We start from the raw sequence: 16795 nt of genomic DNA on the forward strand, positions 1-16795 counted from the left end.
CTGGGCCCAGAGTGTAACCCTGACCTGGGGAACACACTGGTTGTTGCTGTTTTTTTTTTATCGTACTGTAAATTTTTGTAGCAGTCTCTGATACAAGATTTTCTTTGACATAAAAAATTTGTTTTATCTTGAACTGGATTTCACCCTAGATGTGGCTTAAAGTGCTTTATTCTCCCATGAACCATAAAACTGAATTTAGCAGGGCAGTGTTTTTTCAAAGCTGTGTGTCTTTTTAAGAGACCAGCGGTAAAAACAAAATGTATTTACATCAAATATATACATTTTACACATTTTAGAGACAAATATTGCAACTTTTCCTCCACTAGATTGATCTGAAAGCTGCTGATTTTACATCCAAAACCTACTACCATATATATATGTATATATATATATATATATATATATATATATATATATATATAGCAAATATGATAAAATGGGAGTAAAATTGCCTGAAAACTTTTCCACTGCATTTTTCCTCCTTTCGTCGTTGCGCTTTAATTTTAGGTCACACGAGTCTCTCTCACCGATTGGTCAAAACTGTAACTCACACGCCCACTATTGTCTCTATCTACGCTCTGATTGATCCTCTTCAACGTCACTCTCTCGTTTCAGCCACCCAATGAACGTGTGCTCGTGGCGTTTTCCCCTTCTGCGGCCGCATTGCTACAAAGTTTACAGCAGCGATGGTTAAATCCTAACGGTGGAGTTTGGAGTTTGTTACACTTCTGCGGCGCCACAGAAGTTTGTCCGACCTTATAGTTCGTCTTTCCCGGCAACATAACCCGCTGTGTGTGTTCCGGAGTCCATAAAGACTCAGTGACCCGCATGGAAACACAGCTAAGCTTTATATCTGCTTTCGACTTATAGGCATACTGGGGCTTTCGTGGTGCTGCTCGGTGTGAAGGCGGTTGTTGACTCACTACCACCAGAGTGTTGCCCCCACGTTACATGTGGACCATGTGCCCTTTGTTATTTTAGTTTATAGGCAGTACTGCGTCACACAGCTTCCGCTAGTTTTGTATTTTTTACTCAAAGATGCACGGTGGACGTCTAAGCCACCCGTAGTTTGGATTTTAGTGTGGAAACTGCTCCTCAGGTTGGCTAGTAACGCACGGTTCTGGAGGAAACGTAACCAAACGTCGCATTGACTCCTAAGAAACATGCCCATTAGGCGTTTTGGGGGTCACAGGTCTCTTGTCTCTCACGCTCCAAAGCTTTCGTATGGTTACACGAAAATGAACGTTTCAAAAAGTGGATGCCGTGTTTTCTCCGCCAACTCCACCACCGCCGGCGCCGAGCTAGCCAAGAAGATCACAGAGTAAGTTGAGCAGTGCTGTACGACTTTATAAGTATTTCATGTGTGTGACCTCACAGTACACCTGGCTGGGGGCCAGGTGTACTGTGAGGTCACACACAGAGGGTGTGCAGGCTTTTGTTTTGAATGTAGGCTAAAATTGCAGTCCAATGCGTGCCTGTGTTCCGTGTCTGCGCACTCAGACACAGGCATGCATTGTATACACCGTGTTCCAAATTATTACGCAAATTTTAATTAAGTGTTATAAAGATTACATATTTTGTTTTTCAATTAAACTCATGGATGGTATTGTGTCACAGGGCTCTTTAGATCACTGAAATCAATCTCAGACACCTGTGACCAATTAGTTTGCCAGGTGAGCCCAATTAAGGAAAAACTACTTATGAAGGGCGTTCCACATTATTAAGCAGATGACCATTTCCAAGCAATATGGGAAAGAAAAAAGATCTCTCTGCTGCAGAAAAGCGTGAAATAGTTCAATGCCTTGGACAAGGTATGAAAACCTTAGATATTTCATGAAAACTTAAGCGTGATCATCATACTGTTAAGAGATTTGTGGCTGATTCAGAGCACACACGGGTTCGTGCAGATAAAGGCACAACGAGGAAGGTTTCTGCCAGACAAAAACATCAGATTAAGAGAGCAGCTGCTAAAATGCCATTACAAAGTAGCAAACAGATATTTGAAGCTGCTGGTGCAGCTTCAAATATCCCACGAACATCAAGTCCCACGAACATCAAGGTGTAAGATCCTCCAGAGGCTTGCAGTTATGCGTAAACCTTCTATTCGGCCACCCCTAAACAATGGTCACAAGCAGAAACAGCTGCAGTGGGCCCAGAAATACATGAAGACTAATTTTCAAACAGTCTTGTTCACTGATGAGTGCCGTGCAACCCTGGATGGTCCAGATGGATGGAGTAGTGGATGGGTGGTGGACGGCCACCATGTCCCAACAAGGCTGCGACGTCAGCAAGGAGGTGGTGGAGTCATGTTTTGGGCGGGAATCATGGGGAGAGAGCTGGTTGGCCCCTTTAAGGTCCCTGAAGGTGTGAAAATGACCTCTGTAAAGTATGTGGAGTTTCTGACTGACCACTTTCTTCCATGGTACAAAAGGAAGAACCGTGCTTTCCGTAACAAAATCATCTTCATGCATGACAATGCACCATCTCATGCTGCAAGGAATACCTCTGCATCATTAGCTGCTATGGGCATAAAAGGAGAGAACCTCATGGTGTGGCCCCCATCCTCCCCTGACCTCAACCCTATTGAGAACCTTTGGAGCATCCTCAAGCAAAAGATCTATGAGGGCGGGAGGCAGTTCACATCCAAACAGCAGCTCTGGGAGGCTATTCTGACATCCTGCAAAGAAATTCAAGCAGAAACTGTCCAAAAACTCACAAGGTCAATGGATGGAAGAATTGTGAAGCTGCTATCAAATAAGGGGTCCTATGTTAAAATGTAACTTGACCTGTTAAGACATTTTTGATTGAAATAGCTTTTGATTTCACCAACTATGACCTCCTTATGCTGCAAATTCAAAAAATGAGCTTTTTCAGTTATTAACAACCTTTAAATGTTATAAAACTGCATTGTGCGTAATAATTTGGAACAGTGCGTTTTAAGTTTTTTATTTTTGAAAAAATACTGTTATCATTGGGAGGTTTGTTGAATAACATTTAAATTCATTAAATAACAGTTGATGACTTGAAAATTATTCTGACTGTCGTTTGCATCGACTATTTAGGAAAATCTGAGAAAAATATAATTTGCATTATAATTTGGAACACAGTGTAGTATGGAAGTCATAGGGTAACTCGTGCATTAACACCACATGTTGTCCACAAGATGATGGTGTGATGGCACACCAACAAACTATGATAGTCCAGAATCTGTGTAAGAAGGAGGAAATGTACTCCTACATTAGGTTGATAATAATAAGGTGGGGCAATGGAGGCTACATGTGTTTGTATATGTTTATGAACTTCTAAAAACAGCAGGAACAGGGAGCAATAAACTTGTACTTAAACATCGCATGAAAGCTTATTCCCATATGGGTGTTTGTGTATAATCATATGATAAACAGTTTGTCTGTATTATTTTGCTTTATCTTTTCCATGCACCACACTGTTAGTTTTCATTTGCAATTACAACTTTAGCGCCCATTACAAACGAAGTTTAGCACCAGTACTCCAGATGGGCGTCAGTTCTTTCTATCTAAAAACATGATTTAATTTCTGCGAATGTTTCGTGGAACTGATGAGGAAAATGAGCATTTTAAACATTTCAGATATTCGGAATTGATATCTATGAATATTTCAATATTTTTGACAACACTACTGCTATGAAACCATCTTTGTCCCTTTTTAATATTTCACTGCCATGCCCAACATGATAAAGATCAGAATTTACATAGTTGTTGGCATTAATATGATCCAACTTTTACACACTGAATGTTGGTACAAAATACTGGTAAAAGTACTGGAAACGTCTGCAGAGTTGATTGATTGAACAAGTCTTCTTGGATTCGTTGTCAGGCTACCTTAATTAAGTCTGAAAATGTTTCTTTTCTTCATCATTTCCTTTGAAAGTTTAATCACAGATTAACAACACACTGAGAATATACACTGTGAAGATGAAATATCTGTTTTATCAGATTAGGAGTAATCTGGGGACCTGTCAGTGTGAATAATTGAGATGAAAGGAGTGTACTGTGCAGACACTCATCTGTCAAGGGAGTAAGAAGGGCACAGATACTGTACACTGGATGTTACTGTGGCAGCCAGCCAGATATATTTTAAATAGTCCCTGTAGAAAATCAATGTGAAGCAATTGTAGTCCTTATAAAAATACGGACTGACTCGAGTTTGTGACTCAGATCTCTGCAAACACCCATATCTTCTCTTGTTGTTGGCCTGCTGAGCTCAGGGAGCAGCCATGTATCTCACAGCCCTGCAGACCTGTCAGACAGCCAAGCAGAAGTTACTTTGCTCACACAGGGGAAAAACAGCTTAACTTTCTCAGTTTTCACTGTTGGCAACATTTCAGAACATTTTTAGGGAGATGACACTGCCATTCTGGAGCCACGCAGAGTTTTTACTCTGGAGCAAAGGTTGAGTAACAACATGAGCACACAGAAAATGTTAATGAATACTAAATATTTACTCTGAAGTACTAGTGGTGGCTAGGTTGTGCGTATACCCCTGGAACTAATACTTTTACGAGCAACTAATTCTTCCCTGAATTTTGCGAGCGATAGAAAACATTTAATAAGATTGGGTCCATCCCCTGTTCGAAAAAAGAACTCCTGTATCTTTGATTGCTGTTTGTGTTAAGATTAGATTATAAACAGGATTAGGCTACAGAGGCAGACAGGCCTGTATTGCTTGCGGCATCCCTGCTGACTGTACTAATGGAGCCCTCACATATCTGTGGTGTACAGCATAATTGTTTGCCCAAGGCACAGCTGTACTCATGACGCCTGGACTTGTTCAGAGTGTGACTTGATTAAACTGGACTGTTCTGTTGATATCAACTTGTGCCAAGTGCTTTTTGTGGATGTATACCTAACCCTTATTTGATTATTTCACTGCTTTTGATAGTTGATGTGGAAGCATTTGAGAATTTGTGGCATGTAAAGACTGCATGTCATGGCTTGCACAGTTTTCAAGGTTATACATCATTTATCAGTCCGCTGAGAATTTGTTTGTTTATTTATTTATTTATTAACCAATTTATTGTCTGGTCTTATTGGAGATCCAAAAAAGTGGAAAATGCCCTATGCAATTTCTTAATTTTGTGTGTTTGTGTGTTTGTCTTTTTGTCTCTGTGGTCTTTACTTTTGTTCCAGGCGTTTAGGTGTGGAGTTGGGCAAAGCAGTGGTTTATCAAGAGTCAGATAAAGGTAAGGCTGATAAATATCCTCAAATCTCTCATTCCTCAATACATATTATGAGATTAATGAGCTGTGGATAGTGTGATATCACTTGTTTTTGCCTTTGTCTTGAACTCACAAAGATTGTGCCTGTTTTTGTTTATGCTTTTAGAGACTAGAGTGGATGTGAAAGAGTCTGTCCGTGGGCAGGACATCTTTATCATTCAGACCATTCCCAGGTGAGACACAAGGATACTCTTAATGCCATCATTTTTTAAATTTAAATGTGAAGCGTCAACCAACCCTGCAACTCGACTGAACGTTTTTGCTTCTTTTGCCTTATTGTTCTGAATTTTAAAGCCCATAAAACGATAGTTTGGTTCCTGTCATATGCCTTGTTTCCAGCCGCAGCAAGCAACCAACTTAAAACAGAAAAGACTAAATGGATTATGACCACTTCACTTTAACCAGCAAAGTTTTGTTTGTCCTGTCAGTCAGTTGTTTACTGTGACTTGGAGGCATGTTCTGAAAGATAACAAGAGATCCCAGTTCAGAGAGTTCACATTTTGCAGCTTCCTGTATTGAGTGTTTGCAGATTTAACAGGCACCTGCTCTGCCTGTCTGAGATATCTGGTTTCAACAAATGTTCAAGGCCAAAATGGCTACATAGAGTCTTCTGTTACACCACCAACTCCTCATCTTTCTATAGTAGTGAAACTAATCAAGTTATCAAAATAGCAGGTGTCATGGTACTGTATCAGGAGTGTTAAAAGTTCAGATTTCTTGCCAGATGAGATGTTAATACCCTGTTAGAAAATTCTTTCTTACTGTCAAGTGTTTTTCCTGAACAGAGCTTCATGTCTAGGTTATGTTTATATATTTAGTGAGCTGTCTTCTTTAAAACCGGTTTGATTGTATGACAACAACCAGTAACTTGAAGGTCATTTTAGCCCTCAGAGGAAAAAATTGTGTAGGGTGGAGTTTAATAATAGTCCATCTGACTCATCAGTCCCCATTAACATCTTTCTGTGCCTGTTAAGATTGTCTTTTTGAATGACCACAGGCTCAGAGTAGTTGTACACCAGCACAGTGCTTCTGCAGGTTTTGATATCTGTGTACAGTCTCTTACACTGAATGTGTTGTTTTTCAGAGATGTCAACACGGCCATCATGGAGCTGCTGGTTATGTCTTACGCCCTGAAGACCTCTTGTGCCAATAACATCATTGGCGTCATTCCCTACTTTCCTTACAGCAAGCAGTGCAAGATGAGGAAGAGAGGATCCATTGTCTGCAAGCTGCTAGCTGCCATGTTGGCTAAAGCTGGTATGGGCAGTGTTTTTGAATTTTCTTTTTGTTATTTTTATTGATTTGTTATGTCAACTGAATGAAAGCAGGTTCATAGTCAGTAAAATAAAACAAGCTTCCTGATGAGTGATGAAACTTTACCTGATGTTAGTCATCAGTCCGTCTTGCCCGCACCTGTTCATCCAAGATCTTATCCAAGCTCTGGGCTATTTTTCCCCCCAATTGGCCTTTTAAGTGTAGATGTTACTGCATATGAACAGTGCAAACTGTAGATTGATGTCCATATTTGTTTTGGAAGGGTACACAACAATTGCTCTTCTCATAGGGTTTGTGAAGTTGTTCAGTCAATGTGAGTATGTTGTCATGCAGTGTTTCCCAGACCCAGACTTTACTTAGGTAGGTTGCCCTGGTATATAAATGGCCACTCAAGTATATTTGGCAGCCCCTGTTAGCATTTTATATAAATACTGCCATCTGTGGTCATTTAAGTAATGGACAATCTGTCCTCATTCTGCCACAGGTACACAGCCGTTCTGTGGGAAAAACTGGTTGTCTTGTATATTTACTCAGTGTGAAGGTCAACGATCCCGCCTGACTGTCAAAGACTACAAAATCTGTACAAGATAGTGGAAACAGTCTTTGTGTGTGTTTTGTCCAGTCTTTGGAGGTTTCACTTCAGGTTTGTCCCAGACTTAAGCTGCACATAAAGTTACAATCAGCCACCAGCAATTGGTTACAAATTATGTGGTTGCATAATTTATGTGTCTGGCACAGGCCGGGAAAGGTATTTAGTTGTGCATCACATGACTTAGAAATATTTCGTTTGGCTTCCTTATTATTTCCTGCTTTTATTCTGATTACCAGATGTGTATTGAAAATGCCTTGTTTAAGGAACTTACAATACTCACTCAGTTTATCAACCTTCTACTTATATTTTATTTTATATTTTGTATTGTACGTTTAGTTTATTGCATACTGATTATGTTGGTGTGGACACATTTCCATCCATAGACATACTGTATTTTGCTGGTGTCTTTGGTGTTGCAGGGCTAACCCAGATCATCACAATGGACCTCCACCAGAAAGAGATCCAGGGCTTCTTCACCTTCCCTGTCGACAACCTTAGAGCGTCCCCCTTCCTCATCCAGTATATTCAAGAGGAGGTGAGACTGTATTACACTACACATTGGACAAAGATGGCATTCTACTGTACATACAAAGAATGGGCTCCGGAACTAATACGTAGTGAAGTTATACATCTAATTTTATAATAATAAAGATCAACGTTTTATTCAGGAAATTAAAAGAATATTTCTTTCCACAGATTCCAGATTATAGAAATGCCGTCATTGTTGCAAAGTCGCCTTCAGCTGCTAAGAGGTAACATGGATGACCTTCAACACTCAAGTCTTGGCTCTTAATTACATCACTTTTCCTACTGTCAGTTTTTATTTCTGTAGCAGTGCATTTATATTGTGTGTTTTCTCATTACTGCATCATGTCTTCGTAAATGTATTCAAGCTTCTATTCTTGTAATTAACCCTATTTGTATGTGACAGAATCATTGACTCTTTTCTTGTCTGTGTGTCTCAGAGCTCAGTCCTACGCCGAGAGGCTGCGACTGGGGTTGGCAGTGATACACGGGGAGGCCGATCACTCTGAGTCGGACATGGCTGATGGACGACATTCTCCCCCCTTGTCCCGCACCACCACAGGACACAAAGGCCTACAGCTGCCATGTAAGTAGCATGTTGCATTTTATCCCACAGGTCAATGGTTATCATGTCATTGTGCACAGTGTTAGTTAGTTAGGCATAAAGTGAGCTGCAAAGTGAGCTGCAGACTGGAATACAATGGTATTTTTAGCAGGAATGTTATAAATTGTTAATGGATTTAAAATGGAGTGTTTCCAATGCAGACCAGAAACTTTCCTTTTAAAATGAACCGCATGTTGAGGATTCTTGTTTTGGTCCCGAAATTTTTAAATTTAAGGACGTCTTGGGATCTTCTTTTTTAGTTGTGTTGTCTTCTTTAAAAGATCTAACTACCACTGAGTGAGGAGCTGTAGCGGGCCGACCAACTCAGGTTTCATTCTTCTCTTGAGGCTCCTAAAATGGTCATATTAAGACAAAAGTAATGCCCATGCTGACCCTGCAATAACACACTCAAACTTTTCTTAGCATAATCCAGGTCAGCCCTGCCGCAGGCGTTGTTGTAACCAGCTGTGAAATACTACAGGCAGTGACTGACATTGCCTTCGTCCTGAGCTGGATTTTTTTTCCTCCTCATCTCAACTCTTCCAGTCTGATCTCTTCTAGCTGAATTTACCACAAGCTGAATTTTCTCCCATTTGGCTCAGAAATGTGCTTTATGTGATATCAATCTCGTCTTTCTTCTGTCAAGCAGGAGCTAAATCACACTCACTCCAACTGTCTGTCTCTTCCTCTCTACCTTTATGCATGTATTGATTACATTCATTCATGGTACAGTAGGGCTTCTTACCAATGAATACAGCTGCTCCTCAGAGAAAAAGGATGTTTTGGATATTACCAAGTGCTCTGTTTTGTTTGTTCTGTCTTAATTGTGCATTAATATTGTCTGTACCATCCTATCTTTAGCATCCACAGCCAGCGGACACCATACTCCTTTTCCTGGGATAGAGCTCCCAAGTATGATCATAATGTTTGAGCTTACTGTAAATTGTTTATGCTTCATTGCATGGAATGACAGAGTGAGTTGCTGAGGGCTTTCACTTATTTTCACATCCAGGCATTCAAGAATTAAAGTGTCAGTGATTCTTCAATGGGTGTAATTATAGTCCCGTGCCACCCTAGGCCAAAAAAAACAACCCTTGCTAACAGTAATATAAACTCCTATAGACGCTTTTAAATAAGGTTTAGGCAGCACCAGTGGATTAGACAGTGAAAACTTTATTTCTAACTCACTTATATCAATTCATGGCCTCATAATTAAATTGTAAACGGCTGTTGACAAAGTCAGTAAGTTCAGGTCTTTTCATGTCCCCTTCCAGTGCAGAAAACCGTCCACCCATTTTATGTGTAACTTTTTCCTGGAACTTAAACCAAGCTGCTTTGAATATTGATGGCATCTTATTGACATTAGGCATTTCACACACTCCCCCCAGCATACCACTGTGGTTATAAAGGAATTCAGGGCATGCCTTACCGCCTCTCAACTAGCACTTTGCCTCAGAAATACAAGAGTTATCTTCAGATTTTTCTTTCAATACAAATTTGGGTTCTGAGTTTACTAAGTAATTTAAATGAATGAGAGAATGAAACACTAAAGTAGAGACGGGCAAATGTGTTTAATTAAATATAATTATTTATTACGACTTGTGCTACTACTAATTAACATTAATCCTCCTACTAGATCTAAGTTATGACATTACACATAAAATGACAGACTATTATTTATGAACCAGAGCAGTGATTCCCAACTAGGGGTACCTTTTCCCCAGAGAGTAAGTCTGAGGTTGCAAAGTGCCTGTCTGCTAGTGTATGTATATATATCCACTTACTGATTCAGCTGTAACACCTGACCACGACATAACAAGGAGAGAAGTGTATAGGTTACAAGTAAAGAAATTAATAAATGGCAGCAATTTATTTCCTTACTAAGATTCAACCATTTGTCTGTAACTTTTTAACATTAGATAGATAAAGTAATGCAAGGTAAATCTATAGTTATTTAGACTTAAGTTAATAATAGCTGTGAAATGCTTTCTAAAGTATTTGTAAATCATCATAAAGGTTTATAAACATTAGCTGCAACTTTATAAGGTAAAGGTACAGGGTAATTTAAGTGTCATTATACAACATAATGCATAAGCACGTAGTGCAACTTTTGAACTAGCACCGCATAGTTTTTAACAGTAACATAATGATGACAATGCTGTTGGCATCGAAAAGATGTTAGTAAATGGTCAATGAATCCCATGTAGTTTATTCACAAGATACTGTAAACAAAGACTTAATAGTTATATCACTGATAAGTCCTTTTAAACAATTTTTGTATAAAAGTTTTCATCTAAAAAAATCTACATACTGCATTTTTATCAATTAAAGGATGAAGGAGTTAGCTAAAAATATAAAATGTTGAGATACCTAAAAGTTGTGAAAAATCACTGAAATAGATCTGATGAAAGCTAAAAATTAATTTAAGCGATAAATAAACAGTTTGTATAGTCTTTTGAAAGTAATGAATAAATAGCTGAAATTGAGTCGCTGCCACTCTCAACTAGTAGACCGACTACAGACTTTACCAAACTGAACTTTGAAAGTTCAACTGTATAAGTTTAAAATCAATTCAGATTAACATATTTAACAGTTGATGTCGATGAAGGGGCTTTTCAGAGTAAAAGATTGGGAACCACTGAACTAGAGATTGTAGTACATTACTTTCTTAACATGAACATTGTCATGGCAAGTAATAACGTCATTGCCTGATATTTATGATGTCTTATAAAATTCTGCTCATTTGCATCTTGTTCCTTGTTGAGTTTTGGGCTCAGTGACTGCTTGATTCTCTTTGTTGAAGAAAACTGTATTTAGTTTCTAGTTTCTTTATGGTTTTTCAAACCCAGAAACCTTGACCATGCTAACATTTTGCACAGAAGCTTTGCTGGATGGTCTTGTGATTTGGGAACTCTGAACCTGTCCTAGAGTTGTTTTTGAAGATGATTACTGCTGTGGTCACAGTCGCAGTATTGGGGGGCCCTACAAGTCAGATGTGGTGGTTTCTAGACCTGGATCGATTATTACTTGAAATCCTTTCCAGTACTTTAAAGATTTAGAATACATGTCGAGGCTGAGAGACTCCAAGATAAGTTTGTAACAACAATGTTTAATGTCACAGTAATGTTTAAATAGATTACAAATAATGATCGATCCTTGTCTCTGGTTTCTAAAAGAGGCTCTGTTCTACACCCACTTGTCCATCTACCACTAATCCAAAGGTTATCACACACAGTGGCACCATGCAAACCCATCTAAAGTGTTGTGAATTCAAATAGTCCCTCAGATGGTCTTCAGTGGCCTGCAGTTATTGGATTGGTGCTGTGGTAGCTGGAAGCTTGTTGGAGTAGAGCTGTCTTACATGATTTTTGCAGGTTTTTAACCAAGTCCCTTGTCACCCAGTCTCCCTTGATTTTACCTCACTCTAACAATCCGTTCCTGATTGGGGTAACAGGACAGACTTCAAGTATTTTCTGGAAAATAATGTTTTTTCATCTGTGCCTTTCAGTTATGATGGCAAAAGAGAAGCCACCCATCACTGTTGTTGGAGACGTAGGAGGAAGAATCGCCATCATTGTTGTAAGACCTTGTGCTTCTATCTGAATGATTTTGAGTCATGACAACTTGTACTTAATTCCTCAAAGTAAGACACAGGATCTCATAAAGCATTGTGCATCATGAAGATAGTGTGAGGAGTGGCTTTAAGGATTACTACAAAATATCACAGCAAGGTCAAGTATTTCCTGTATTTTTTTTCAGTCCAATCATGTTCACATTAGTCATGCTGCTTCCTTCTCAGAAATGTGTAATTTCAGTTTTAAAACAAAATAAGTCTAGACATTCTGGTAGCAACCAGTGGCTGATGTTAATGCTGGTAAAAAAAAATCTCCAACTCATCCAACTTGCAAATGAATTATTTGAAGATGATAAAGTTGCAGATTCCTCACTTAAAGTTTTGTCGTCCAAGGAAGATACAACTTCTTTGGTGCTGGCTGTAGGAGTGCTAATGTTGGCTTTGGTTGCTGCATGAGACTTGGCTTTAAGGCTATTAAACACTGGTCTGTGTTGCACTGACCACCTTTACAAATATTGCAGCGAGTGTTCTCCACTTGGGCTTTTGGAAACCTTTTGGCTCGCAGTTGCCCTTACTCACTGTGACTTCAACTAGCTGCAGGGGTGACAGAGTTTAACTCTTTCTCTAGATACTATCTCTCACCCAATTGCTCTCTGAACTGCAAACATTTGGTACTAATTGATTTAACATGAATCTGTAATCAACAGAACAGATTTAACTTGTTCTAACTTGGTACCCTTATGAGTACCAGGAATTTGGTACCCAACCCCAGACATGTCAGATGCTCACTGTTTACACCATCACATGTAAACCCCAAAACTAAAAACCTTGAATGTTTACATGTAGGGCTGGGCGATAAATCGGTAAAATCGTTTAATTTGAGTTTGTGGTTTAGGATGATTAAAAAAAAAAAGAAAAAATTCTCTTTAACTTGCTCCACCACTGCTCCTCATGGGCTCCTGTAGTTCATAGTGGGCTCCACCCTCTCCCCACATTTACTTTCCACAGAGAAACAAACGCAAGAACATGGCAGCAAGCCAAGAGTTCGTTCCTAAAAAGGCACAGATAAGTCAGTAGCTTGGTTCTGTAGCATCAGACCTTGAACAAACCACGGCCCACTGCAAAGTTTGTTCAAAGGCTGTTGCAATGAAAAGCAGCAGACCGACCCATTTATTTCAGCTTCTCAAACGGACGCATGTATCAGAGTACCTCATCTCATTGCATGGCCACAGTGGCCTTTGTGCCTCTGGCCTGGTCAGGGTAGCGAGCTTGCCTTTAATTACAGCCACCTGAGTGCACAGTAGTCACTCACAGTAACTTCAGTGAGTTTGCAGTTCGCGCAGGTAGAGTCTCATCATCACGATGATCTCACGTGAAAACCTCTCAAACAGCAGCAGCGTCTCAAAAGAGAAGAACGAAACTTACAGCACAGGTGCGCAAGAGAGCACAGCCGGTTTTGACATGATACGTAACTGACTTATGTGTTAGGATTTAGTTCGGTAAAGTTGGAAATATATTCACAGATTCGAACTTCCCCGATCAATAACTCATAAGTGAAACCTTGTTAAAACACAAACGACGGCTCTTTCCTACCGTAGTAAGGAAGACAACGAGCTACAACCGTATGTTAATCAAAACGAGCGTCTGGACATTAACTCCAGTCTGTATGGTCAGCCAGCTGTGAGACGAGGGCGCAGGGACGTCTACAAAGTGCAACACCGAAAAGAGAAACTACAAAAAATTCAATAAAACTTCACTTTTATTCAGAGTGTAGTGTCACCAAAATCACTCCACACATCAGTGGTCTCCTGCTGGTTATTCTACAATTTTTTGTTTGGAAAAAATGTGCTAATTTTGGGGAATTTCTATTCGGAGAAATATTCAATAACACTAATATTCAGTGTGGTGTCACAAAAATCACCTCACCCTAACCCTACTTAACAAAAACTACTTTCTAATGTAACTTTAACTTGATTTTGGTATCAAAAAATGTTTTAATAGCGCGCAGGTGGTTGAGTGGTTAGAGGGCATGCCATCAACGCAGCTGACCCCGGTTCGATTCCGGCCAGAGGTCCTTTGCTGCATGTCACATCCCCCTCTCTCTCCCATATTTCCTATCTGTCTACTGCTTAATAAAGGTGTCTATGCCAAAAAAATTAATAAAAAATAAATAAATGTTTTAATACATAATCCATGTCTTATTATAAATTAGGATGTTATGGTATCAGTCTGAAAGGTAAATCAACACATTTTACTCAGTGGCCTTTGTGCCCTGTCATGTGGCCTTGGTGCCCCTGAAAAAAAAAGTGAAGGCCAAATAGACTTGCCCCTAAAATGACAAAATTCCCATCCTGACTGCATGCATTCCCACTAGTAAGCTACAGTTACTCTATGTAAGCTGAGTCCAAGTTGTCTCTAAGAGTCTCTAGAGTGTGAAATATTGCACATTGCCTCAGCCTGCAATAAAACGGTGGTCAATTCATGATACTTTCTCATCTCCTAATTTTTATACTTAATAATACAATGTCAATGTTGTGTAAGAAGAATCATTAATTAAATATATGAAAGTTACACAAGACAACAATATAGAAGAATTTATGGATTTGACACTGTGATCGGTGATCGGCAATATCGGGATCGGCAGATACTGCTTTCGGTGATCGGCCCCAAAAATCCTGATCGGTGCATCTCTAGTCCCGGTGGACAGCTTTTACGGATGCAGTCAAGTTGCATATCGCTAAATATATGATGTGCGTATATTCAGTGGAAAAGCCGGAGGTTCATCCGCATGTTGAAAATGGTCGACCTAGGTTTGTGCTACGAAGCCTCAACGGGTCATGCATCAAGCCAGAGGTAGGAGACAGGCTAGTCTTCCTGGCCAAACATGTGTAAAATAGACAGCAAGCACACACCTCATGTCCTGTACATCTACCAACATGTAATGTTTACTATGCAGTGCAATGCATGCAGATGTTTAATTTAGTTTACATATCTTCAGGGATACAAAATACTGTTTGTAAACAAAAGGCACCTTTTGCAAAATAAAGAATTTAGTGAAAGTTATGTTAACACCCTTTTCAATACCAATATGGAAACTGATCTGTTTTTATAATGGCAAGCAATCTGACATGTTACATTTATGTTTATCATTATCAAAGCATTTTATCAAAAAGAGACACATTCTTTTCAAAAGAATGCACTTTTATTTATTTTTTCAAGTGAGTTCGAAGGTCCACTACTTACAATGGCAGGGCAAATTTGTTTGAAATAAAAGCATTAAAATAAATGCAATGCTTTTAATAATTATTTTTTTCATTTGAAGTTTGTTTTTGAGATGAAAAAAAAAAACAATTCAAATCGCTTGGTGTGAAAAAATTCGGAGATTCAACATGCCCTACAACATTTACATGTTTTTTAAGCAATCCAACTATATGTATTTTTCATCTTATTTTTTCCCTCATGCTACGTGATGCCTAACCCTGTGGTCACTCTCTCAGGATGACATGATAGATGAGGTGGAGGACTTTGTTGCAACAGCAGAAATCCTTAAGGCGCGGGGAGCCTACAAGATCTACGTCATGGCTACACATGGCCTGCTGTCTGCAGATGCACCAAGACTAATAGAGGAATCTGCTATTGATGAGGTAAAATCCTGTGTGAATGACAGAAATACCTATCTTGTCACTGATGTTAACATTCAAGAAATGCTTAAAAATGTGTCTCATGTGTTTTTAATATTTCAAAGTCGACCTATAACTGTTGTCAGTTAACAAACCAAATTAAGTTATTTTGTAAAATAAATATTACCCGAATTTTCAATGTAAACCAATCCCACCTCAGTACATAATATATGTAACATAATCAATCACTATAACCCTATCCTATAAATATATTTGACCCTTTTATTATCCTGTTTTCCTTTTTTTCCGAGATGTGTGAGACAATGAAATGGGGCCAGATTTGTGACATATCACTTCATATTTATTCATGATCAGTTTGTAACACATTTATGCATGTCTTTGACGCTTCTCGGTCATGTTGACTGATGTCTCACTGAGGTGTGAAAATAGAAAAACGTTGTAAAAACAAAAACATATTGGCAATATACAGTGTGAGCAATGACTTTAATTACTGTGGAATCCTGTCATTTGGGTGAGGTTTTGAGATTAAATAAATGGTTACTATGGTTGAGTGAGTACTCTAACTACTGTTAGAGATTAATCTGTTAGAGAAAATGGTCTCTTTAAGTGTAGGCTGGTGTGTCAATATCCATACTGGTAATGACCAAGTGCGTGAAATTAGTGGAGTCCCTCTTTGTTAATATATAGATTAACATAACAGTCTATTTTCCATGAAATGTTTGTATTGCATTGATTATTCTTAGGGTATGTACTACTTCACCCAGCTCCATCAATGAAATGCTCATATTTGACCCACATTTGTCAAATTATTATCCAATTTTAGCTTGAGAAGATATCATGGTGGTATTGGAGATCCTGTTCTTAGGGCAGTCTCTTATTATCCTGAGAAAAGGCTGAATCAGATGCATTAATGTTGTTATATTGCGCCTCCAGGTGGTGGTGACCAACACTGTGCCTCATGAAGTGCAGAAGCTGCAGTGTCCAAAAATCAAAACCGTGGACGTCAGTATGATCTTGGCTGAGGCCATCCGCCGCATCCACAATGGAGAGTCTATGGCCTATCTGTTCCGTAATATCACTGTGGATGACTAAGGCAACAGACGCTCACATTTACATTCCTAAACACACAACACAAATATGACCAAACAAACACACCGATGACCAAGAAACCAGTTTACTGCAGTGTCTCTTTTAACCTGTTGTTCCTGTTTGTTTTATTGATAAACATGTTGACAGAAACAGGCTTTATTTACTGTACGTCACATAGGAAGCAAACTCTGTGGGACTGTACAAACAATAAAAACTGTTTCACTGAAATAATATACGCTTC

General features: G+C 39.1%; 1 protein-coding gene across 2 annotated transcripts in view; it reads left to right on the plus strand.

Annotated features, from left to right (window-relative positions):
* Nucleotides 1-611: 611 nt before the first annotated feature.
* LOC115589635 (phosphoribosyl pyrophosphate synthase-associated protein 1-like) overlaps nucleotides 612-16795 on the plus strand; it is a 16261-nt gene continuing 77 nt past the window's right edge. The window contains exons 1-11 of one of the 2 annotated variants that reach the window (XM_030430662.1): nucleotides 612-1321; nucleotides 5166-5218; nucleotides 5361-5427; nucleotides 6339-6511; nucleotides 7541-7656; nucleotides 7818-7873; nucleotides 8087-8232; nucleotides 9112-9162; nucleotides 11759-11829; nucleotides 15322-15468; nucleotides 16399-16795. The exon at nucleotides 16399-16795 is cut by the window's right edge and continues 77 nt beyond it. In XM_030430662.1, the coding sequence (XP_030286522.1) occupies nucleotides 1164-1321; nucleotides 5166-5218; nucleotides 5361-5427; nucleotides 6339-6511; nucleotides 7541-7656; nucleotides 7818-7873; nucleotides 8087-8232; nucleotides 9112-9162; nucleotides 11759-11829; nucleotides 15322-15468; nucleotides 16399-16557 (1197 nt within the window). In that variant the 5' untranslated portion in view covers nucleotides 612-1163 and the 3' untranslated portion in view covers nucleotides 16558-16795. The remainder of the gene's footprint in view (nucleotides 1322-5165; nucleotides 5219-5360; nucleotides 5428-6338; nucleotides 6512-7540; nucleotides 7657-7817; nucleotides 7874-8086; nucleotides 8233-9111; nucleotides 9163-11758; nucleotides 11830-15321; nucleotides 15469-16398) is intronic. The other variant, XM_030430671.1, reaches the window with a different exon arrangement.

Source organism: Sparus aurata, chromosome 1 (assembly GCF_900880675.1).
Source record: "Sparus aurata chromosome 1, fSpaAur1.1, whole genome shotgun sequence".
NCBI lineage: Eukaryota > Metazoa > Chordata > Actinopteri > Spariformes > Sparidae > Sparus > Sparus aurata.